The sequence below is a fragment of the Girardinichthys multiradiatus genome, chromosome 6 (assembly GCF_021462225.1).
Source record: "Girardinichthys multiradiatus isolate DD_20200921_A chromosome 6, DD_fGirMul_XY1, whole genome shotgun sequence".
Taxonomy (NCBI): Eukaryota; Metazoa; Chordata; class Actinopteri; order Cyprinodontiformes; family Goodeidae; genus Girardinichthys; species Girardinichthys multiradiatus.
The window spans coordinates 35,763,961-35,788,816 of NC_061799.1; the positions used below are offsets into that span (position 1 = coordinate 35,763,961).

A 24,856-nucleotide genomic window follows, 5' to 3' on the forward strand; every position below is an offset into this window, starting at 1 on the left:
AGTCACACTAAAAATTACTACTGAGATGTATTGTTGCTACACGCTATGCATTGTGACATAAATGTAATTTTCTACCAAAAATTCCCTTTCCATTTATTATAAAAAAAAAAAAAAAAAAAAAAATGGGATCTATATCTTTTAGTGCACTTAAAAGTTAGATATAACTGATTTTAGAACCTGGTAAAGAACCTGAAAACCTCAGAATTGAAAGATGAAAAATTTCTTTTCAACAAATTGTAAAAATGTTAGTATGAAGTACATATATAAAAGAAGACAGCCTATGATTTCTGTATGAACAGTTCTCTTTAAGCTAGGTGAAGTGACTCCAGACTGCAGCAGCTGAGTGTCAGAAGCGATGGGATAGACAAGGCTGACTTATGTCCTTGAACAGAACCGCAGTGGGCAGGAAATGAGGGAGGATGCTGGGAAATGGAGAAGAAACACCAAATGACAAAGAGACAAAATAATTTGTAAAATGTCATGTGGGGGCGGATGATGACATGAGACATGATTTTGAACCAAACAGGCAATCAGGGGGAAAACTCAAAGGAAAAGTGTTGGTATTTAATCTGTTTAAGAACTGTTTTTCATGTCTGTGCAGTCCATTTTGTTTTCACCTGTTTGGTGATCATGTCTGCAGGCAAAGCAGGAACAAACCCTTCTTCCTTTATCCCAGTATTGAGAATAAAGGAGGGTCTGTTTCATGTCTTGGCCTAAAAATGAGAGCAATTCTCTACTGTGGGCTTTTCAGGCGAGATCAGTCAGTAAATTTTAAACAAGCACAAACCTCCAGTTAGTCATTTTCTCCTTCTTCATTGTGCCTATTTAAGGCATCCAAACTCTGTGGTTTTATTAATAATACTCAAACTGAAGTGCCTCCTCGCACAGGTTGCACACGAGACCTTCAGGTAGCAAAACGGTGCCTTAAATAGAGACAGAAAATGATTACGGACTGGAGGGATGAGGGAGGCTGTGATGCCGCTTTCAGAGCCCTGGGACAGTATGGGAATCCTCAGCGTTCTGGTCAAGGACAAAAGGGGCCAATGAGAGTGGAGGAAGAGAAAAACAGGATTTTGGGGGTCAACCTACTGGAAGCATGGTCAACCCACGGCCTCCACCACTGCTTTTTTTTGGTCTTGGCTTTCGCTCGCTGTGCTCCTAAAATTTCACAAATACATCAGTGCAACATATCACAAAAGTAAATAAAAAAAATAAAAAGTTCACAAATTTAAGTTGTATTACTAGGCGATGTAAAGCAGCTTGCAAATGTATTCTCACCCCTTGAACTTTGACATCTTGTCATATTACTAGCTCAAACTTCAATTTATTCCAGTGGGATTTTATGTGAATGACAAACACAAAATAGCACACGTGGAGTGGAAGGAAAAAAGATATATGCAGTTTCAATTTATTCGCATATAAAAATCTAAAGTGTGTGGCATCCATTTGGATTCAGTCCACCATCATAACTTTGTACAACTACCTTCTCCAGCTTTGCACATTTATTGACTGAAAATTTGACCCATTCTTCTTTGCCAAAGGGCTCAAGCTCAGATCGGAGGGAGAACATGTGGAACGTTGATTTTAAAGTCTCACCATAGATTCTTAATTGGGTTTAGGTCTGGACTTTGACTGGGCCATTCTAAGACATGAATATGAGTCGATCTAAACCACTCCATTGGAGCTTTGGATTTATGTTCAGGGCCGTTGTTCAGCTAGAAGATGAACCTCCACCGCAGTCATAATCCTTTGGTTTTCTAACATTATTTAGTTTCAAACCTCTACCCATCAACTCTGACCAGCTTCTCTGCCTCCTCATAGCATGATGCTGCCACCACCATGTTTCACCATGGAGATGGTGAGTTCAAGGTGATGTGCAATGTTGGTTTTTTTCTCCACAGTGTTTTGCATGTAGATCGACCGGTTAATTTTGGTCTCATGTGATAAACTCCAACCTCGAGTTTTATCAAGGGCCTTTTTTGATTAATGCTCTCCTTATCGGTTGTCACATTCAGTCATGTTCGGGTTACAGACCCCTGGCTTAGGTGGACGGCCATCTCCTGGTGGATTTGCAGTTGGGCCATTCTTTTTTCACCTTCACATGACGGATTGAACAGAGCTCTGTGAGATGGTTCAAAGTTTTGGATATCGTTTTATAATCTAACTCATTTAAATCTTCTCCACAATGTCCTCCCTGACCTGTCTACTGTGTTTCTTTGTCTTACTTTTTCCATTGATGTTCTCTAACAAACCACCGAGACCTTCACAGATCACTTGCATGTATACTGAGATTAAACTGCACACATCAGGACATCAGGACGTCTGAAGGGTTTTTGCACTGGATTTCTTTTTAGTGGTATCAAAGTAAAAATGGCTGAATACAAATCCAAGCCACACTTTCATACTTTAATATATTAAAAAAAGAAAAAGAAAAGCACTTTGTGTTTGTCTTTCACATAAAATCACACTAAAATAGTTGGTTGAAGAAGTTCAATGGCTGTGAATTCTTCTGCAAATAACTGTAGCTGCTTTGTTAGCTCAAACAGTGGCATCATTATACATAATAAGCATTATTTAAGCCACATTATGGGCTCTACAGCCAGAGACTGCGGCAGGCTTCAGCATACCATCATCGTCGTCTTCCTCCTCGGGCCGGACGGGCGTCTGTCCGCTGGCGGACTCCTGCGCCAGGCTCAGCATCTTCTCCTTGCCCCTCTTAAACTTTTGCTGCCTCACCTTAATGCGGTCCATCCTGATTAGATCAGAGAGGCGGTGAAACATCACCACACATTGTCCATAAACATCTCCAGGCTTCAACATGGAAATAAGAGTATGTTATATTACAGTGGAGTGCTCATTAGCGACGGTGAGTGGATATCAACAGGGCTCATGAGGTACTCCTTAGGAAACTAGAAGTAGTGGAAACACACTGCTTTTAGGTGGTATGATATTCTAATAGCTGCCTTCCAGGAAACCATAGAGCCAGTAGATGCTTTTAAACCACAACAATCATGTTTACTTAATTACGGACTGAGTTACGCCTAATGAGGTTCACCAAATACACTGAAAGAGATAAAGACATGTTGCTATATGGCAGATTAGTGTCAACATATTAGATAAATAGAGCGAAAGTCATGCTCCCTACATATTTTTTCCACACTTTTCCTGGATCCAATTTCCAGAGTTCCTTTTTTAGCCCTTTGAATGAATACAGAGATGGATGGATGGATAGATGGACGGACCGACCAACGGCATCTAATCATTCTGATTAGAAAGCTCCAACTCTCAGCAGACAGCCTGTGTACCTTGGGACATTTACATCTGCACACAGAAAGTCCAAAATGTTCACAACAAACACCATTTGGATAAACAGTGGTCTTCTCTGCGATTTGCTGACGGTTAATGAAGAAAAGAAAAGCGGTTTATCACAGAGAGTAATGAGCTGCTGGATTTATAATTTCAGGATGGGGGCTAACAACCCTGAAACTGTGATTTGGCTTTATTGAACCACAAGTCAGATGATTTTAAAGAGACCAAAATTAATCTATTTTAAAGTAACTCCTGAGCAGTTTCCGCATTGTAGCCACAAAAAGCTTGTTGCATAACACGAAGGTTAAACATTGAGAGTCTCACTGTCTCTTCAGCTGCTCCACTGATTTGCTCTCCTCCTCCAGTCGGGCTTTCACCGCCTTCACTATCGTGGCCTGGAAAAGTTCTGCTCCTCTGAAACACAAAAACATCAGGAAAGCTCAAACTCCTTTTGTACAATTACGCTGCTTTGATTCTGCTGTTTTCAGCCTGAACTGAGTAAGAAACATCTTTCATTTACACCTGAATTTCCAGGTGGTTTTGTATATCTAAAATCAGAATCCCTGACACCATGATTAATATTTTTATTTTAATAATTATAACAAGATTGGATTTTCCTTTAAGACAAAATCACTCAAATTTGAAATGTTATTATACTTATCAGATTAAATATACAAAAAACAAAGCATCTGAATTACTACAATTCAACACAACAAATAACAGTCATTAAGAATTAAAGCAAAGCACTTAAAATGTCACTGTTCCTCCCTCAGGTAACAGAGTGCACCGGCTGTGGCTTTTTGGAGTACCTGGACGCAAGGATCTGCGACGCTCTGATATCAGCCACCACGTGGAGGAAGTAGTAGCTCATGAAGACTCGTCTCTGCAGCAGCAGGAAGGCGAAGCAGATGCTGTCCCAGATTATCCCTGCCTCGTCTTTGGGCAGCTCACAGAAGTTTCCGCTGCCTGGATGTGGTATGGAATCAGATTTATTTGTAGAAACAAACAGCTTTCAGTTCTAATCTCTACCCTACTCCCAAAGGGTCAGAAAATGTAATTTCAAGAGCAACTGAACCTAGCATGTTAGCGTTAAAAATGTAATCTATCATTTAATTTGTACAGTTAAAATTAGAAACCATGAATTCTTTCCACTTCTTACAACTTTATGACCTGGCGTCCCACAGGGTCCTATGCTGGGCCTATGCCTATAAGGATGTGTAAAAAATGTTTACCTTCTGTATATAAACGTGAACATTCATGTATACAGATGATATAGTTATTTTCGCTCAATGTAAAGACTGAGCCAGTAGATGCTCTTAAGATTCAGATTCAGATTATTTTTATCATCATTCAGCATAACATCAGAGATGCACTGCAGAATGAAATTATGATGCATTTTTAAGGTGTAAAGTAGGGGGCTGAGAACACAGCCCTGCGGAGGGCCTGTGCTCAGGATAGTGGTCATGTTTACTAAATTATACAGTTAATTATACAGTTAAAATTATATAGTTAAACCTACTGATATCAGACAGAGAAACTAAAATATATATAATCATGTTGTTAGAAAATAGCTTAGTTTAAACAAATCCCATGAAAAGAGCAAGAGTCAGGGTTCCCACATAATTTTGTAGACATTTGTATGTAGAAATGTTTTATATTTTTTAGATTTAAATTTCTCTGAACTTTGAATTTGTCATTATAAAAAACATATCATTTTTCACTACCACATTTTCATGGATGGATGGACAGATGGTAAAATCTCACCTTCTGACATTTCCAAACTCCCTAAACTCTAACAGTTACTATTTCATAATCTGGTGTCCAACAGGGCTGGATGCTGAGCCCATTTTATCTTCAGTATGCAAATAAATCATAATAGCAATTCTGCACAAAAGCAGTGAGATTTTTCATGTATGCAGATTATAAAGTTGTTTTCACTCATGGTAAAACCACAGAAGAGGTTGAAAGCAAATGGCCACATCCAACAGTAAAGGTAATATGTTGTCTGAACGGATGTTGTTAGACACTCATATTCAGAGAAGTTGTCTCAAATATATAAATACACTGGTTTATATTTGGATTCCAATCTTAATTTTAAACCTCACCACAAAGAGGCTTAATTTAACGTAAGGTAAATTTGATTAATTTCGTATTTATTAAGTTGAAAAAACAAAAGGACCTTAGTCGCTATTTAATAATATAAAAGCATATTTTAAAGATTGTGCAGAAACCTTTGACAGGCTATTGACATAATATTCTGTATTCACTGTAAATAAGTCTTCCAATTAAACCAGGCAGAGATATTTCACACTGAAGAAGAGAGCAAATTTAATTCCTCACAGACATCTTTCGGAGCACATTTTGAAGATCATGTTATAAATGACACAGATGGGATCTTAGCTGATGATTAGAGGTTTTGTTCACTCACTTTGGCTGGTCTGTGTGGTGTTTACGTGGTAACCTTTGATGGTGCACGCTAGACTGAAAAACTGGATTAACCAGCAATGGTTCTGCATCAGGGAGGTGATGTAGCCACAAGCCAGGATCTACAATAAAACCGTCTTTAGTAAATACTGAATGTACTAAATGTTTCATTTTATGTCATTATTGTTTAAAGAGTTGTTTATGTGTGTCAAGGAGTAAGTTTACATACAGACAAAATGTTCTTCATTGTGATTACAAAGATGTTATAGGCAATCAGGAAGTCCCAGTAGTGGAGGATCTTTTTGATTGGCTTCAGCAGCAGGTCACCACCAAACAGCAGGAAGTAGAAGCAAGCCACAAGGTAACCCATACAAAAGACGCTGATCCGCGTGGTCCCAGTAATGAAGATGATGGTGAGGACGAACCAGAACAGGTAGCTGAACATGATGACCTTTAACATGTCGAGGTATGACCTGGGGAAGAGAAAAACACGACATGTGAACAGACATTTTGTGCAGTTTGCTTGGTTGTCTTCTCATGTCGAGTCTGGTGTGGTTGGCAGTCCCTGTGCTTGGCCTGTGATCCAGTTTTAGAGTCACGAGAGTGTAATTTAAAGTAAGATATGATTAAAAGTTGGTTCCAAGGCTTGACTTGACTTTCTTAAAATATTTTTTTAGATAATTTTCCACTTACAGCTAATGAAAAGACGACATTTAGGATAAGAATATTACAACAGACCAATTTAAAAAAATTCTAAAAAAAAATAAGATATAAGAAAAGGCAGAGGAATCCATAAGTTGGAGCAGTGACCAACAAGCATCCATCATCTTTTATCTAGAAAGATGTGGTCAGGGCTTGAAGTCGCCAAAAGAACCACATCATCTGCAAAAAGCAGAGAGAAGACCCTGAGTCTCCCAAACCAGACATCCTCCTGTCTGCGAGTACTCCTGTACACAGTAATTCTGTGCATGAATACCACAAACAGGATCAGGGACAAAGGTGGAGACCAACCAGTACTTGGAAAAAGCTTGACATGGTGCCAAGAATGCAGACATTACTCTTTTTTTCAGGCCCACAAAGATCAGATAGCGCCTTAACAGCATCCCTGGCACTTTATAATCCTGCAGGAACCTTGCAAAATGTTCCAAGTAACATGATTGTGAAGTTTCTCCCAACTCTTGAGGACTTCACAGCCAGTATCCCATGATCCCTTTAGAAACTCCTTTAAAGTAAAGATCTTGTCCACTGATCCTTGGCCAGGATGAAAGTCATACTGCTTCTCTTGAATCCAATGTTTGACAATCAGTCCATGCATAGTCGCTCACAGCACTGTCCCAAACAAGACCGGCTGAAGCTGCAAAAATTGTTTGAAAGCTGTGGTAACTGAAACTTGTGATTACGACATACTTAGCCTCCAGGGAGCATTTATGTAAAAATGCAAGATCAGGGGTTTGTTTAACTCCATGGTGACACACAGCCACGTATGCCAAGCCGCTGCTAAAATACGTGAGGAGGGATGATCACCACACACATTTCAGTTCGTCCTGTTGCTTTATGCCTAATCGCCTCATGAATCACCTTCAGTGTGTATCTTAATGTCAGGGCACCGGTAAGAGTCTGATCGATGGATGGGAATCAGAGCTGTAACCTGATACTGTTGCTCAGCTCAGGTACGCTGCTGCATGTTCTCTGCTTTCACATGTTAAAATCATGTGAAAGCATCCTGCCTGTCCACGTGAGAGACTATTAAAGTGATGTTGGGAGTGAAAACATAGGATGCAGCACTCATTACCTTGATGTGCGCGGGACCACAACAGCAACTACAGCTCTGATGAAGTGGGTTTGGCTAGGACGACGCGTTGATGGGCTGGAGCGGCTGAGAGAGTGTCCTCCTTCATCAGCGGGAGAAAATACCTTTTCCATACTTAAAAGCTATTTATTGAGTTAGAGTACAGGGCAAAAGCGTCTGAGTCGCAGAGTGACGGACAGAGTGTTTTTGTGGAATATGGATTTCTCCTCCCTGCTCCCTATATCCGTAATTCGATCCTGGAGGGAAACGATGGAATAAGTGCAGAGCTGCTGTGGCACGGCAGACAGCTTTGCAGCTTTTTCACTTTCTACAAGGGCTTGTTGATGGACACAGAGTGCGTTAATAAAACACTTGTCCACTTTGTGCATCAAAACAGAGGAATGTGAAGAGCACATAATCAATGACCATGGACAGGTCAGGATGCTATCGCTGTCTTGTTCACTCCTCTTTCTGTTAAAAACCAGCTGCTCATGATTTTTTCTGTGCAAAGTCAGAAGTTAGCTCTGGATCTGAAAATAGGATAAAAGGCAGAAATCTAAATCATGTTTATTCAGTGGTTCTTAAATACGGTGGAAGGAGTGCCTTGCAAGAGAACTGCTGAAGTCTTTTACATTTTGTCACATTTGTTGGATGGATGGATGGATGGATGGATGGATGGATGGACGGACGGACGGACGGATGGACAGGCAGACACCTGGTTGTACGGACCAATCAATGGATGGATGGATAGACAGATGTATGTATGTATGAATGGGTAGATGTAGCAATACATGGATTAATTAAACATTACAGACTATTTTCTTTTTTCAAATATTTTAGGCCTGGAAAATCAATCAATCAAATTTCTTCCATAGTTCCTAACAAGCTCCACATTTTGAAATTACAAAACAATTTAGGTAATCAAAAGTCAAAATAATACATTTGTAAAAGGGAGTTAGGATGCCTCACATATTTGGTTTTCTGTCACTGTTAAATCTGGAAAGAATCGATGAATAGAGGTGAGAAAATCTGAAAAAAGTTTGTGATCTGGGTAAATGGCTCAGAAACTTCAGATGAAATTTAACTTGTTAAACTCATATTTAAAAACCAAACTCAATCTTCCCCAGAAATAACGCTTAATGTCTCTGAAGCTTCTGGTGCAGACCATGGACCTTTAATATCTGACTAATAAAACTGTTTCAAACTGCTCTAAATAAACTCTGACACCACAAATCCTCAGCTGAATGGTTTTGATAGCTTCAGTTGTATGGAGCACATTATGCTTGACTTTATTGTCGACATCCGATACCGTTATGCATCAATTACTCTGTCTGCTTCACTTCCTTTCCATTTCAGCATGTTTCTCTCTGTACTAATGACTGCCAAGCAGTGGCACCAAAATAACTGTTGGACATCTCTTTTAAGTCAATATTGTGTCAAAAATCTCTTGGAAATCATTTAGATACAGGATGAACTGTAGCTTACCTCCTGCAGGCAGCAGGAAGAGAATGAAAATTGACTGAAGGTAAGCTGCTGTACCTGCAGTGGATGAAGTCGGGGACGGGGTTGTGAACGCTAAAGGAGGCTGCGTCCAGGTCTCTGCAGATCTCCACATTGTCACCGGCCATGATGCGGACCGCTGCCTTGTTTTCATCATCAAAGACTTGCTTCTGGAGAGAGGCACAGAGCAGCAACATGAAGTCGTCTGGAAGGAGAGGAGAAAAACATCTGAATAAATTTATATTTATCCAAAACAGTGTTATAATATTTCATTTTATCTTCTTAGAATATTTACTCAAATTAATACATTGCTACTTGAGTGTTATTCTTCTTAACCCCCCCCCCCCCATAACTTTAAATTTATCCTGCAAGGAGTCAGAATTCATTGTAATCTTTTAACAGGGTCTTCAAAAATAGTTGTTCAGACTTTCTAAAGGAAAGTATGCAGACAGTAAACAGGGTGAGGAAGTGCGCAGGTCGTCGTGGCTGGACCCCGAACCAGCGGACAGCTGTATTGAGGCTGAAGCCTCTCTATACATGGGTTGCACCCCGTAAAACCATTTTTAAAGGAATGTTTTTTGTTGGTGTCTAGAGCTACTTACCTTTAACAAATAAGGTAGAAAAAGATACTTTTAACCATGTTAATAAGTAAGAACCTGTGTTGTTTCAACAAATATTAGAGAAGCTATAAAGAACCAATTTAAAATCTAATGTTTAAGCTTTCTGACCAGCAACATCTTTATATAAATCTATTAAAAATGCAGAAAATGACAAAGTTTAGTAATTTTAACACCAAAAATCCTAAAGAGCAATTAGCAGAATCTTCATATGTAATAGAAGATCAAATAAGGGATGATGCATGTCTCAGGTCCTGTTCCAGATCTTTGTTGGATTTCTGTCGTCATGACATGAATTTAAGATAGTTTCTAGTAATGCTTCTTTAGTCCGTCAATTGTCCAATATCTTATTTTTAGGCGGAGCCAGAATTCAGGAAAAACCAGAGAAAGCCTGTAGAAAGATTACTTCTAAAGATTACAGGAGAGTCAATTAATAAAGAAATAAGCTTTGGCAAACTGCTTTTTTTCAACTTTAATTTTAATTATTTGTTACTTTCTAGAGTTCAGTTTTCAAACCAGGGATTAATTAAACAATTAGTTTATTGGTAAAAATAAACCAAAACATGTGCAAAAATGGTATTCATGTATTAATGTAACACTGAAATGATTGATTAATGAAACAAATATTTCTTTGACAGTCACAGCTTTATTTTTAACCTAATTTTTAACCTCGAAACACATTTCCTGCTTCCGTGAAGGACTTACAGATGAGGAAATATGGATCGGGCTTCATTTGGAAATCCGGGACATAAAGCCACTTGATCACATTGGAGTCTGTTGTAGAGTTTGGAAACCTCCAGGGATAGTCTGAAATTAAAAACATCATGAGACGGGCATTTAAACAACGTGAAAATGTCCACAAGCTTCATTTGTTGGAGCACTTTTAACATAAGGAATGGAAACGTTAGCCTGGACTTGTCAGCAAAGAAAACATGGTAAAAAAAAGTTGTTATGGCGGTAAAACTAAAAGCATGAGCCTACTTCTAAACAAAGAAAGCTACTATGTATAAAAATAAATAGTTTTACTTTGAAAGCTAAGCAAATAAATCTAATAAATCTTTTATTTTATTTTCAGGTTTTAGAACAACATGAATTATTAACTTACAAAGGAAAAAGACTTGTTGAATGAGGACCGCTGAATGAGCCCTTTAGATAGGTAGCCCACTTAATAAAATTAAGCACATAGTTTATAGATAAAATCCTTGCACCATTGTTGCCCTTCTGTTGTAAAGATTCTGTGCAGATATTGCATGAAAAACATACAGGAAAAACTACTAAAGCCATGTTTTCTTATTATCTTTATAATTAAAAGCATTTCTTATTTGGTTTTCTAATAGTCACAGATGAGGGGCCAAAGAGCCACAGGTTGGACACCTCTGCTATGAAGCAATGGATCCACACATATTTTTATGACAGCTATTTAAAGAAGAAAAGCACAAGTTTCAACACTTATTTATACTTCTGTAATGTTGCTGGCCTCAACACTGCCACTCAACATCACAATCAAAACCTCTGATTTTCTGTTATGGGCCCCCATCTGGCCACCCCTTTCATTTTATAGGACAACATTTTTTCCTAAAACACATAATCAGGTAGTAACTTCACTCTGACCGGTAGGTTATTGTTTATCCAAGCGCACAAACCTTTACAGGCAGCAAGCGGGATCCCGATGCAGACAAAGTACTGGATCGTAAGCATGCTTGCAAGGAAGAAGCAGTACTTTGACCAGATCTCAGCAATGGCTTTCCTTCTACGTCTGTGCATGACCACTATGAGGGCAAAGGCATGGACCATGGCATAGAAGTCCATACGCTGACCAATGACGTTTACCACCAGGAGCAGGCATGTCTAGGAGAACCAGGATAGGCAAAAGAAGCAACTGAAGCGTTAAATTTCCAAATAAAACACATTTTAAATTCTGCACTGGATTTTCTACCTCAAGTCCAAACTTGTAGAAGAAGTAGTTGATGAAGTATTTAACAAAGCTGATGATGCCGATGTCGAGGTGCTGGCGTGTGATGTCATGGAAGATGATTCTGGCTGCTGGAGGCGATAGTTTGTTCCTCAATCTGAAGTACAATTGATGGCGATAAATGGTCACCTCAAAAGCCAACATCGCCAACATCAAGAGGTGGTTCTGCAACGATAAAATTACTTTACGTTACTTTTTAAAGCTTTGGTTTTGTTTAAGTAAAAAACAGAATTTATAAATTTAAAGATTTAAATGTTCAAGATTAGTGGGAGTCTTAACAATAGCCAGTTACTCAGCATGGTTACGATGATCACTTTTCCGTTCGAGGATGGACGGGTAACATGCAGGACAATGTTTGTCCGCTCAACAAAGCTTTCAGCACATGTAGAACGTAGAACATGGTGTTGGTCCTCCCGAAGTGTCACATCTGTTAATTATCTGCAGCTCCTGGCTAAGAAGCTTTAATGACTAATTGATTAACGGGCAAAAATGCACAGGTCATATTTCATGTATTTTATAACCTTTTACTTTATATAATTTATATTCTATACATTTAAATATCAAGATTAAAATGTCTGTAAAAAGAGATTGTTGTTTAATTCTCAAAGTGCACGTAAAATAAAAATCTGCATCTACAATTGTGTTCCTAAGCCAATACACCGTCTCCCTAATACCTAAAATAGATATTGAGCACATATTAAGCAGGAAATACACCTATTTTTATGTGGATTTATCTAGAATGAAGACAAAAAGAAAGTACACCATCTTTAACTTGTGTGTACGTAATGGGGGGTTTTGTGGTGAACTACATTTTTCAAAAACTTTTGGATTCATCTTAGTTTAATAAATACGTTTTTGAATATATTTGTACCTTCATATCGCCTTTAAATAAATCAATATAAATGTTGTACTGTCTTTTTCAGGGCTGCTAGCAGTTTGCACTTTGAGAGGAATATTTACTTCATATTAAGAGCAGGTGGAAACTTTGAGATGATATTAAACAGTACAATATGATATGAAATGGTGCATTGCTGAACAATACAATACAGTTTAATACCGCGGGGAACTTCAGGTCCCTTCATGGCATTCAGGGAAAATGTCCTGGAATATGACTGAAAAAAATATTTTTATGGGAACAATAATGGTGACAATCAGTCTTTTTAGGCAGCTGTGATTGCAGGTCACTGCTGTTAAAGGACTCAAGAGTTTACGCCTAGATTTAGCTTGAAAATAGTCCTTGGGATGCTGTTTTTACGAGTGGTGAGAAGCAACAGATGCATGCTGAATGGAGTCCCGTTGCAGATTGGTCACAGTACACACCTGCAACCCCGTGGAACGTTTTGTACCGTTTTATTTATCTGGTTCATGGTGAGCGAGAGAGATGCAGCACTGTTGTTGTCAGATTCTTTTTGCTTTATCTTCCCTGTCCATGGCTGTAAACCATCCGACTGAAGAGATCAAGCTGAGATAAAGAAGCTTTTATTTCCAAACAAACTCAGAGATGAAGTGGGGTGGGACTCAAATTTGGATTTTTTTTCGCTGGCACGTTTAAAAATCAGTATAATGGCAATAAAAAGAGACCTTGTGCATTTCTTCTCATTGAGTCAAAAAACAAAGGAGAAGAGATTTAAGTTTGCACCCCGACATTTAAAACTGAGGGAGCTCCTCCACTTCCTTCATCGTTTTTGCACCTATGGTGATCCACCTCTTAGATCTGTTTCAGTTTAACAACTTAAACTGTTTATACCACACTACCTTTAATACAAATGCATATAATTAGATCTATGAATTTTTCCATGTAGACACAAAAGAGGATCATCCAATTAGTTTAGGAAGCTTTTCATGCTTGAATGGGGTCAGATCAAATGTATGAGTTAACAAGGTTTACATTTAGTATATAAATACTCTCCTGATAAGTTAGCTGACGGCTTTTTTTTGTCTTACTCATTTAGGAGTACTTCCACTCCTTACCCTGAGGTATCCCAGGAGGTCTTGATTGTCCTTCTTCAGGCCCACCCAGTTGCCGAGATCCGATGTATTCTTATACAACGGAGAGTTACTAATCTCTTTCTGTTGGTCTGATGTGTAGGTATCTGGCTGCGCACAGAAGGGGAAATTGTTGTTAATTTTATGATTATATTAAACTAATTTATAAATAAATGCCAATATGTAAAAAGTGTGTATATAAAGTATGTATATATATATACACATATATTATATATTACATATAAGTAATGAAGCTTTCAAAACAAACAGTTTATCAAGAGAAAAATGATACATGCAGTGATCTGTGATGGAAATAAAATGGATCAAGGTGATATTTACTATAGTGCATTTGTATTGATGGGGCTCTATAGTCTTCAGCTGGTACAACATTTTACACACAATGATGACACACGTCCAGACAGTGCAAACACTGGAGGCAAGGGGTCGATACTGGCTGTAGGGCAGTGCAAAGGCCCATGACGCCAGGAACACATAGTTGAGCAAAGACACCTGCACAAGAGACAATACAGGCGATGAGGACATGAAATGGTCACAATAAGCCAGGAGACCACTGAAATCCTTCTTTAATTATGCTCTGCCATAACACATAAGACAACAAAAGTATTTTAAAGAACTTTAAAGACAACAAAAAGACACAAATTGGATTTTTAATTAAAGGAGCCCATTCAGGATAAACTGGTAGTTACATTATAACTCTATGAGAATCAAAGTAATATTATCTCTGTGTGTAGAAACAACTTAAATGTGGTTTTGAACCAAAACAAGATGGGTCACTGTAACAAGAAGTTCACTGTAGCATCAACTTTAGTTAAATATTTAGGCAGGGATCCCACGGCAGACTATGAGTTGCAATGTCACTCGTTATGACCAAAACCGACATGCAGTGCCTTGCAAAAGCATTCATAACCAAACAAACACAAGAAGAGTAAGGAGCCCATGAATGTGGTTCAACCTCTTTCGAATAAACAAGCTGGACAAGAAGAATTATCCAGTCGCCCGCTAGCTAGATGGTGAAACAAGCTAAAGGTAGTACAATGGCAATCTGTCTTTCTCCTAGCTTTTCATAAAGCTAAACATACATGTCCTCCTATGCTGAAGATATTCATTTACTGGAGTGACTAGGAGTAAATGTTGGAGCTACATATCACACACAGGAAGAGGCCAGGAAGATCATACAGACCTCCTCAGTGGTCCACAACTATCAGCAGGAGCTGAAAGTAAAGTTTCAGTTGGCTGAGTCGTTTATGGATTGGAGGACATTATTAAAACTGAACAGGAGATTGTTTATATTGTCTCAATGTCCGGCAATGGAGAGCTTTTCTTGGACTGAATGAACTCTGAGCAGACAGAGGCACACAGACCATTTTTAGGATGTAGGCTTGGATGACTGGGCAACAGAGTTAGTCACTACAGGTCCTTCTCAAAATATTAGCATATTGTGATAAAGTTCATTATTTTCCATAATGTCATGATGAAAATTTAACATTCATATATTTTAGATTCATTGCACACTAACTGAAATATTTCAGGTCTTTTATTGTCTTAATACGGATGATTTTGGCATACAGCTCATGAAAACCCAAAATTCCTATCTCACAAAATTAGCATATTTCATTCGACCAATAAAATAAAAGTGTTTTTAATACAAAAAACGTCAACCTTCAAATAATCATGTACAGTTATGCACTCAATACTTGGTCGGGAATCCTTTTGCAGAAATGACTGCTTCAATGCGGCGTGGCATGGAGGCAATCAGCCTGTGGCACTGCTGAGGTCTTATGGAGGCCCAGGATGCTTCGATAGCGGCCTTTAGCTCATCCAGAGTGTTGGGTCTTGAGTCTCTCAACGTTCTCTTCACAATATCCCACAGATTCTCTATGGGGTTCAGGTCAGGAGAGTTGGCAGGCCAATTGAGCACAGTGATACCATGGTCAGTAAACCATTTACCAGTGGTTTTGGCACTGTGAGCAGGTGCCAGGTCGTGCTGAAAAATGAAATCTTCATCTCCATAAAGCTTTTCAGCAGATGGAAGCATGAAGTGCTCCAAAATCTCCTGATAGCTAGCTGCATTGACCCTGCCCTTGATAAAACACAGTGGACCAACACCGGCAGCTGACACGGCACCCCAGACCATCACTGACTGTGGGTACTTGACACTGGACTTCTGGCATTTTGGCATTTCCTTCTCCCCAGTCTTCCTCCAGACTCTGGCACCTTGATTTCCGAATGACAACGAAAAAAGTACTTTGGACCACTGAGCAACAGTCCAGTGCTGCTTCTCTGTAGCCCAGGTCAGGCGCTTGCTTCTGCTGCTGTTTCTGGTTCAAAAGTGGCTTGACCTGGGGAATGCGGCACCTGTAGCCCATTTCCTGCACGGTGGCTCTGGATGTTTCTACTCCAGACTCAGTCCACTGCTTCCGCAGGTCCCCCAAGGTCTGGAATCGGCCCTTCTCCACAATCTTCCTCAGGGTCCGGTCAACTCTTCACGTTGTGCAGCGTTTTCTGCCACACGTTTTCCTTCCCACAGACTTCCTACTGAGGTGCCTTGATACAGCACTCTGGGAACAGCCTATTCGTTCAGAAATTTCTTTCTGTGTCTTACCTTCTTGCTTGAGGGTGTCAATAGTGGCCTTTTGGACAGCAGTCAGGTCGGCTGTCTTACCCATGATTGGGGTTTTGAGTGATGAACCAGGCTGGGAGTTTTAAAGGCCTCAGGAATCTTTTGCAGGTGTTTAGAGTTAACTTGTTGATTCAGATGATTAGGTTCATAGCTCGTTTAGAGACCCTTTTAATGATATGCTAATTTTGTGAGATAGGAATTTTGGGTTTTCATGAGCTGTATGCCAAAATCATCTGTATTAAGACAATAAAAGACCTGAAATATTTCAGTTAGTGTGCAATGAATCTAAAATATATGAATGTTAAATTTTCATCATGACATTATGGAAAATAATGAACTTTATCACAATATGCTAATATTTTGAGAAGGACCTGTATGTGCAGCGACGGGGCTGCTGTCAACGTCGGTATGTACAATGGCACTGTACCCAAACTGCGTCAACTGGCTGCAGTGGAGCCCTCGCTTGGGCACATTCTGTGCCCCGAACACACATTGGAGAATTGCACAAACTCAGCTGACCGCAATGTCCCGTACTGTGAAATTTTTCATAACTCTGTGGTCAAGCTGTTGCAGTTTAATCTACAAAATGGTGGAGCAAAACACACGGCAGTGCTGACAAAGTTGTGCAAAGGGAACAAGATATTTTTTGTGAAACAGGGCAAGTCTCATAACATCAGATGGCCTGCATGGAAGCATGAGACAATGTTGAAAGTGTCAAAAGAATTACCTAGCATTAAAATACAACTGGTAACCAGTGATGATGGTGATCTACAGCATATAGGAAATGGTAAATGGCCTGTACTTGTATAGTGCTTTATCAGAGACCCCAAAGTGCTTTACACTACAAACAGTCATCCACCCATTTACACACTGACAGTGGTGAGCTGCAATGTAGCCACAGCTGCTCTGGGGCAGACTGACAGAAGCGAGGCCGCCATACAATCGGCGCCACCAAGCCCTCTGACCACCATCAGCAGGCAAGGAGGGTGAAGTGTCTTGCACAATGACTGAGACAGACAGAGCGGGGATTCGAACCAGACAAACCTCTACCACCATCACCACAGCTTCCCGATATCTGCACAGAAAGTTTCCAGTGTCTTCAGGCCGACATGCTTGACATCGGCAACATCTTGAAGAAACATCTATTTTAGAGAGAAAAGCTGACCATTGGAGAATGTAAGAATGAACTCAAGGTGGCCACTGGGCAGTTCACACTTCCACTCGAAGAAAAAGTCTAGATGGTACAGGAGTCAAGCCATTTCTAGCGCTGATGCTGACAGGAATAAGACAAACTTACTTAGAGGTTTAACTGACGAGGCTGAACTCAGATATGACTCCATTAAGTTATATGATGTTTTTTTTTTTTTATATTTGATCTTTCAACTCGGCCTCAGGAAAAGCAAGACCTCCACTGGCAACACATTAGTTCGCACCTTACTTCAGAAGCATAAAGCCTTCTTGAAACTTAAAACAAGCAGGAAAACATCCGTAAGCTGGTATGGGATGGTATGTTCAGGGTTCAGTGTTAGTTTTCCGCAGCTTGTATTATTTGCCTTTAGGCCAAAGAGTTCAATTCTGGTCTCATCAAATCAGGAGACAATCTTCTACATGTTTGCTGCTTCTCCTACAAGGCTTGTGGCAAACTGCAAACAGGACTTCTAATGGCCATCTTTTACCAATAGCTTTCATCTTGCCACTTTCCCACAAAGGCCAGATTTGCTAAATGCTACATACTACTTTGCATTGGTCTTCACATTGAATGGCTCTAAAACTCATTCAAGTTTGTGTTGTAATGTGCAAAGTAAAATGTTTAGGGGGTGTGAATATTTCTGCAAGGCACAGTATATGCAGGGTCCTCCTAAAGCATCATGTTTTACATTAATTTGACTAAATTGACTTGTTTTGTAATCTAACAGGAAAAATGTAAGTATTTCTTGGCAGCTCCTAAAAAAGTGATTCAGGTGCTGAAGCTTCTTTACCTCTTGGATGCAAACCATAACAATGTAGCATGATATGATCTTGATAACATGGATCTCCACCAGCCACCAAATGAACAGCTGCAGTTTGTGGAAATACTCCAGGAACTTGAGGAAGAGCACTGTGAGTCGGTCGACCACCAGGTGCCATTTATTCTTCAGATCTGAAAAGAAGAGCACTCTGTAAATGTTTAAACTGCCCAACAACCCTTACATTCTTTCTTTCAAACAGCCGGACTCATCTTTTAAAAGTGGTCTCAAAAAATAGGTCTTCAGGCTTTTTGTAGGTCTTTCTTTGGAAGCTAGCTGCTTTTTATTCTCATTTCCAAATGAGGATTATGGAAGCAGTTCTGGACAACAACAATCTATGCCAGGTAAGCTTAACCTGAATGTTCTGTCTATAAGAGACCAAAGAAAAATCCGGCAAAGTTCTGAATAAAGGACCAGGTAGATGTATCATTCATCAGTCGAACTTCTATTGTACAACAGGTCACAGCTAATAGATTTTTTGGGAATCATCTTAACTGGGCTAAAAACACATTTTCTGTCTGCTAAACTGTGTTATGTTAGTTTTTTTTCACTCTCCGCATCTGCGACTGTTCCTATTGCAATGCTAGGAACAGTGCACACTTTTTACTCACAAGAAATCTGGCTGCAGATAATTTCAGTTATTAAAAATAAGGACAGGCTTGTGTTTGGAAACTAAAGGAGAGGCAACCAAACTTCCTCTCCAAAGCCTATGGTCATTGTCCCTGAGTTCATTTGTAAACTGTGATCTGGCATTTTTATGTCGCCTTTGAAATAGAGGCTTCTTCCTTACTGAGTGGCCCGTGTTAAGCCCATGTTGCGTCCGATTCATTTCATTGTGGATCAAACAGTCTCTTCCCAGCTTCAGTCGAAAACACATGCACCAAAATGCATTCATCTCTGGGACACAGAACTTCCTGATGACAAGCATTCATAATACTATTTATACTTGAGCATAAATGTTTGAAAATATTTACGTGGTGGCCTCAGGCATCTGGAAATTATACCCAAGAATTAAACAATTCTCATCCAGATATCCTGCCTGCTCTCTTTAGATTTTTCCACAAAGTCAAACTAGGATGCAGCGTGAATTAGCTGTTTTATTAAAATACATCCAAAGGTGTCCAACAATTTGACTCAAATGTAGCGCACAAAGCAACACAACCGTCATCTCAACTTTCCTAGATTGCTTAAAGGCAAAGTAATCCTTTTGAATGAAAACTGCTGAATTTACAGAAAGCAAAACGTTTTAATTAAAAACAAATTTCTCTCCTTTATCCCACATTTAGCAAATATAGTGAAATAATTATTGTTTCTGTTCCTTGATTCATGCCCAGGGCAACTTAAAGAGCCCCACTGTAAAACTAGTTAACAACATTTATAGGCTGTGATACAGGTTCCTACAGGTCCTTCTCAAAATATTAGCATATTGTGATAAAGTTCATTATTTTCCATAATGTCATGATGAAAATTTAACATTCATATATTTTTGATTCATTGCACACTAACTGAAATATTTCAGGTCTTTTATTGTCTTAATACGGATGATTGTGGTATACAGCTCATGAAAACCCAAAATTCCTATCTCACAAAATTAGCATATTTCATCCGACCAATAAAAGAAAAGTGTTTTTAATACAAAAAACGTCAACCTTCAAATAATCATGTACAGTTATGCATTCAATACTTGGTCGGGAATCCTTTTGCAGAAATGACTGCTTCAATGCGGCGTGGCATGGAGGCAATCAGCCTGTGGCACTGCTGAGGTCTTATGGAGGCCCAGGATGCTTCGATAGCGGCCTTTAGCTCATCCAGAGTGTTGGGTCTTGAGTCTCTCAACGTTCTCTTCACAATATCCCACAGATTCTCTATGGGGTTCAGGTCAGGAGAGTTGGCAGGCCAATTGAGCACAGTGATACCATGGTCAGTAAACCATTTACCAGTGGTTTTGGCACTGTGAGCAGGTGCCAGGTCGTGCTGAAAAATGAAATCTTCATCTCCATAAAGCTTTTCAGCAGATGGAAGCATGAAGTGCTCCAAAATCTCCTGATAGCTAGCTGCATTGACCCTGCCCTTGATAAAACACAGTGGACCAACACCAGCAGCTGACACGGCACCCCAGACCATCACTGACTGTGGGTACTTGACACTGGACTTCTGGCATTTTGGCATTTCCTTCTCCCCAGTCTTCCTCCAGACTCTGGCACCTTGATTTCCGAATGACATGCAGAATTTGCTTTCATCCGAAAAAAGTACTTTGGACCACTGAGCAACAGTCCAGTGCTGCTTCTCTGTAGCCCAGGTCAGGCGCTTCTGCCGCTGTTTCTGGTTCAAAAGTGGCTTGACCTGGGGAATGCGGCACCTGTAGCCCATTTCCCGCACACGCCTGTGCACGGTGGCTCTGGATGTTTCTACTCCAGACTCAGTCCACTGCTTCCGCAGGTCCCCCAAGGTCTGGAATCGGCCCTTCTCCACAATCTTCCTCAGGGTCCGGTCACCTCTTCTCGTTGTGCAGCGTTTTCTGCCACACTTTTTCCTTCCCACAGACTTCCCACTGAGGTGCCTTGATACAGCACTCGGGGAACAGACTATTCGTTCAGAAATTTCTTTCTGTATCTTACCCTCTTGCTTGAGGGTGTCAATAGTGGCCTTCTGGACAGCAGTCAGGTTGGCAGTCTTACCCATGATTGGGGTTTTGAGTGATGAACCAGGCTGGGAGTTTTAAAGGCCTCAGGAATCTTTTGCAGGTGTTTAGAGTTAACTCGTTGATTCAGATGATTAGGTTCATAGCTCGTTTAGAGACCCTTTTAATGATATGCTAATTTTGTGAGATAGGAATTTTGGGTTTTCATGAGCTGTATGCCAAAATCATCCGTATTAAGACAATAAAAGACCTGAAATATTTCAGTTAGTGTGCAATGAATCAAAAATATATGAATGTTAAATTTTCATCATGACATTATGGAAAATAATGAACTTTATCACAATATGCTAATATTTTGAGAAGGACCTGTATATGTAAAAACACACAACTGTGAAAAAAAACAACAACCTAAAAACCGAAAATAGTTTTAATTGAGAAAAGAACAAAGTACTTTTTATTTTTTAATTATTTACTCCTCCATACTTCTTGTTCTTTTAGTTCTATTGTTCGTTTATCAACGTTCGACAGCCGGTTGGGATGATCAAATAATAGGATTAGAAATTTTTTTTTTTAAAGTTAGAGTTTCAAATAGTTAAAATGTTAGATTTAGGATAACAATTGAAAATATAAAATGTGTCTTCTGGAGCTTTCCCATAAGAGGTGTAGGCACAGACTTAAACATACTCAAAAGTGGGCTCAGATTTCAAACTTTAGGTTTAATGATCTGAGAAATAGGATGCACTGTAATACTCAGTTTTATATTCTCATAAAGGATATAAAATATCCAATGCAGTGCGTTTTTAACAGAGGCCTTGTTGTTTGGATAAGAACGGATATAGCAGCGACAGCTCATTATAAACCAAGAGGTCCTGCAGGGCCCTGTTTTATTACCCATTTTATTTTCTGTATATATAAACTGCAATTTAATTTAACACCAGCTTGATTTTCTGAAGCCGTAGCTGATGTTAGCAGGAGAGAGAAAGTGAACACTTCAGCTATGCGCTGCGTCAGAAAATAAAACTAGAAATAAATCTAAAGAATGTGAAAAAATTTGTAATGCGACTCGTTTTTTTTTTTTTACCACTTGGCCCGTGTTGATTAACAACCAACTGGTGGGAGAGAACTGGCCTTTGGGAAATGTATGCTAAATACTGAGCTGACTGCAGGAACGGGTCTGCATGCTTAGGGCTGATTGAACCTGCCACAAAAATCAAAAACATATGTGAATTTCAGCTGCATACGCAGGATTTTACACGATGCATAATTCATACTTAGTATGAGAGCATACCTAGATGTAAAGTGCTGCGTAAACCATGGAGAATGCTGTGGCTTCACCCATTCCTACCAATTACAATCATTGCAGATCTTGTCAAATTTGTTGGTAAATTTAGACTCTTCTTTACAGAATAATTTAAATTAAACCCTATTCAAGGGTTTTGGAGCATAAAATCATTAATTAGATGGCACATCTAAATCAGCAATTAGATGCCGATTTAGGTGCTACAGCATCTAAACCAGATTAAGGTCCCGACTTTGACTAGGCCCCTACAAAATCTTCAATAAGCCCTTGTTTTGTTTCTTTTTTGAAAATTCAATAGTGGACTTGGTGTGCTTTGAGCTAATGTCATGCTGCATAACACAAATGTGCTTGAGTTAAAGGTCAGAAACTGATTGCTGACTTCACTATTTACGATTTATTTAAAAATGGGATGTTGAAGATTATTTAGACCCTTCTCAATAATCAGTGGAAAAATCTTTATTGGCACTAAAACAAAAAGCAAAACAAACCTTTGTTATAATATAATAATATTAATAATAACCAGCTTTTTGGATGTTTGTTATTCTGATGAGTTATGGTGATGAGCCCACTGATAAATAAAAAATGTGTTTCAGCACTTTTAAGAGTCCTTGGACCTGCTGTGTTGCTCCATACCCGAGCTCTGCTCCGTGCTCGGCTCCGGTTCTGTTGCGGCGCTGCATCGCTGGCTCTCCTCCGTGCTGGACTGGCGCTGGTCGGAGAGGCTTTTGGGTTTCTCGTCACTCACGTTGCCATCGGTGTCCATCACCACCACAAGCTGCTGCTCCTTTTCGTTCTCTGAACCCCAACTTTGCTGCTGCTCCTCTTCCTGCTCCTCCTCGTCTTTGGGCAGCACGGCCTCCACCGAGCTCGCGCTGAGCATGGTGAGATCTTCCAGGCTTGCCGTGGGCTCCGCCAGTCTGAAGACATGGAAGCAGTGCTTAGTTACTTGGACACATTTGCACATATTAGTCTGCACATGTCTGTTTTAATATACTTATGAGGACCTCCGGGAATTTATGCTTTTAGCCTGAAAGTTAGTAATTTGATTATTTTAATGTCCCCTTCAGGGCATTTTTTTAGGTCCAGTAACCAAAACATTCACGTAGATCTTAATCCCCACTGCTGAGAAGGCAGAACATAACATGATTCTGATTTTTGTAAGAACTTTTACAGACTTGTTGTCACTTCCTTCACTTGTTGATTTAAGCACCAATTTATAGCCACAAAAGTAGTAAAACACGTGGTGTATTTATTCAGCAAAATGAATATTATGATACCAGGGACCATTATGCAGCTCATAAGCTGCTCATCATTTTATTAGCTGATGAATATGGGCTAGGAAGGAAGGAAGGAAGGATATGAGGGAGGATGTAAGGAAGTAAATAAGGAAGAAAAGAAAGTAACAAGGAAGAACAAAAGAGCTATGCGGAAAATAGTTTTTACAGAAAAGTGGACTCATTAAATTAAGCCCCATTACCTTTTTGTTTGATATGTAAATTGTTTGATTATTTCAACAAGGCCCTTCATTATTTACTGCATTTTAGTCTTAAATATCACCCTTTTGTTTTTGTGCTTCTAGTTTATTAGTGTGTGATTGTAATTAGTTAGTTGTTGGTGGGTTGGTGATCAGTTCACCCTCCCCGACTGGGACCAGAAGCGCCTAAAAATATTCTCCTCTGTGTTTTAGTGTTTGTTGCCTTTGAAGCAACCCCTTGTTATACATTTCTTATAAATAAATAAAAAAAACATGGAACTAAAAAATCAGCAATCTCCGCGACACAGTGTTAAATTATTTCAACAACCCAATTTTTTTATTGTCTTAAAGTTTTTGATCTTACAACCCAGTCCCTTATCAGTTGGACCCAAACCACGTCTTTATATTAGAATAACTATGTGATACTAACATGGCACAAATGTAATTTGGGCTTAGAAGCACTATTATTGAAAAATAAATTAAAAAATAGAAGGTCTTTTTTGCCACATGAATCATTTGAGATTTTTTGTCTACATTTTCACTGCACTGTCCGAATGGCTCTTTACAACGAACAATAACTACTTCTAAGTATTTCACACTACAACGAAAAAGCTGAGATATTGCTTCTTGGAACAAATCCTATTAACTTTTTTCGGGGGAAAGTTTATCAAGCATTAAGAACTCATTAGAAGTTTGCTTTTATTGTCAATAAAAAGAAGTAAAGAGTTGCAGCTCTGAGAGCTGTGAAGGTAAAGGAGGCTAACGGAGGACTATCTGCACATTTGCATACCTGCACAGACACCTAGAGATAATTCTCATGAGTAAAAATCCTGTAACTCTGTCTTTGGATGGGTTAAACAGCTGCACTTTAAAGAAACAAGTCCTCATAAGTATATAAATACAACACCCACTAATTCATATTGATGCAAAAGTTCCTTATGGATTCATTTGGTCTGACTGTTACCTGAGTAACATTTCATCAGGCATTGTATTCATAAAGCAGTGCACATTCCTTCAGCATTCGTTAACACAAACAATGGTATTCCATTACTTTCTTCTTGCAGCAGTTAAATAATGGCTGATCAGAGGCAGTAAACCCCTTTAAAGTCTCCTCAGGCAATGGAGCGCTGGTTGGGTTTGGATTACATGAACCGGCTGCATATCAAGGCAAGCATTCTGCCATCCAGCAATCAACAC

At 39.4% G+C, this 24,856-nt stretch overlaps 1 protein-coding gene across 3 annotated transcripts in view; it reads right to left on the bottom strand.

Annotated features, from left to right (window-relative positions):
- The window catches only part of LOC124870041 (piezo-type mechanosensitive ion channel component 2), a 147,850-nt gene that overhangs the window by 28,345 nt on the left and 94,649 nt on the right, over window positions 1-24,856 (bottom strand). For all 3 annotated transcript variants that reach the window (XM_047368463.1, XM_047368462.1, XM_047368461.1), the window contains 14 exons: window positions 22,819-23,102; window positions 18,218-18,378; window positions 13,937-14,107; window positions 13,583-13,708; window positions 11,576-11,776; window positions 11,283-11,487; window positions 10,345-10,446; window positions 9,062-9,227; window positions 5,963-6,206; window positions 5,738-5,855; window positions 4,119-4,275; window positions 3,634-3,723; window positions 2,628-2,752; window positions 1,090-1,158 (listed from right to left, as the gene is read on the bottom strand). In XM_047368463.1, the coding sequence (XP_047224419.1) occupies window positions 1,090-1,158; window positions 2,628-2,752; window positions 3,634-3,723; window positions 4,119-4,275; window positions 5,738-5,855; window positions 5,963-6,206; window positions 9,062-9,227; window positions 10,345-10,446; window positions 11,283-11,487; window positions 11,576-11,776; window positions 13,583-13,708; window positions 13,937-14,107; window positions 18,218-18,378; window positions 22,819-23,102 (2,219 nt within the window). The remainder of the gene's footprint in view (window positions 1-1,089; window positions 1,159-2,627; window positions 2,753-3,633; window positions 3,724-4,118; window positions 4,276-5,737; window positions 5,856-5,962; window positions 6,207-9,061; window positions 9,228-10,344; window positions 10,447-11,282; window positions 11,488-11,575; window positions 11,777-13,582; window positions 13,709-13,936; window positions 14,108-18,217; window positions 18,379-22,818; window positions 23,103-24,856) is intronic.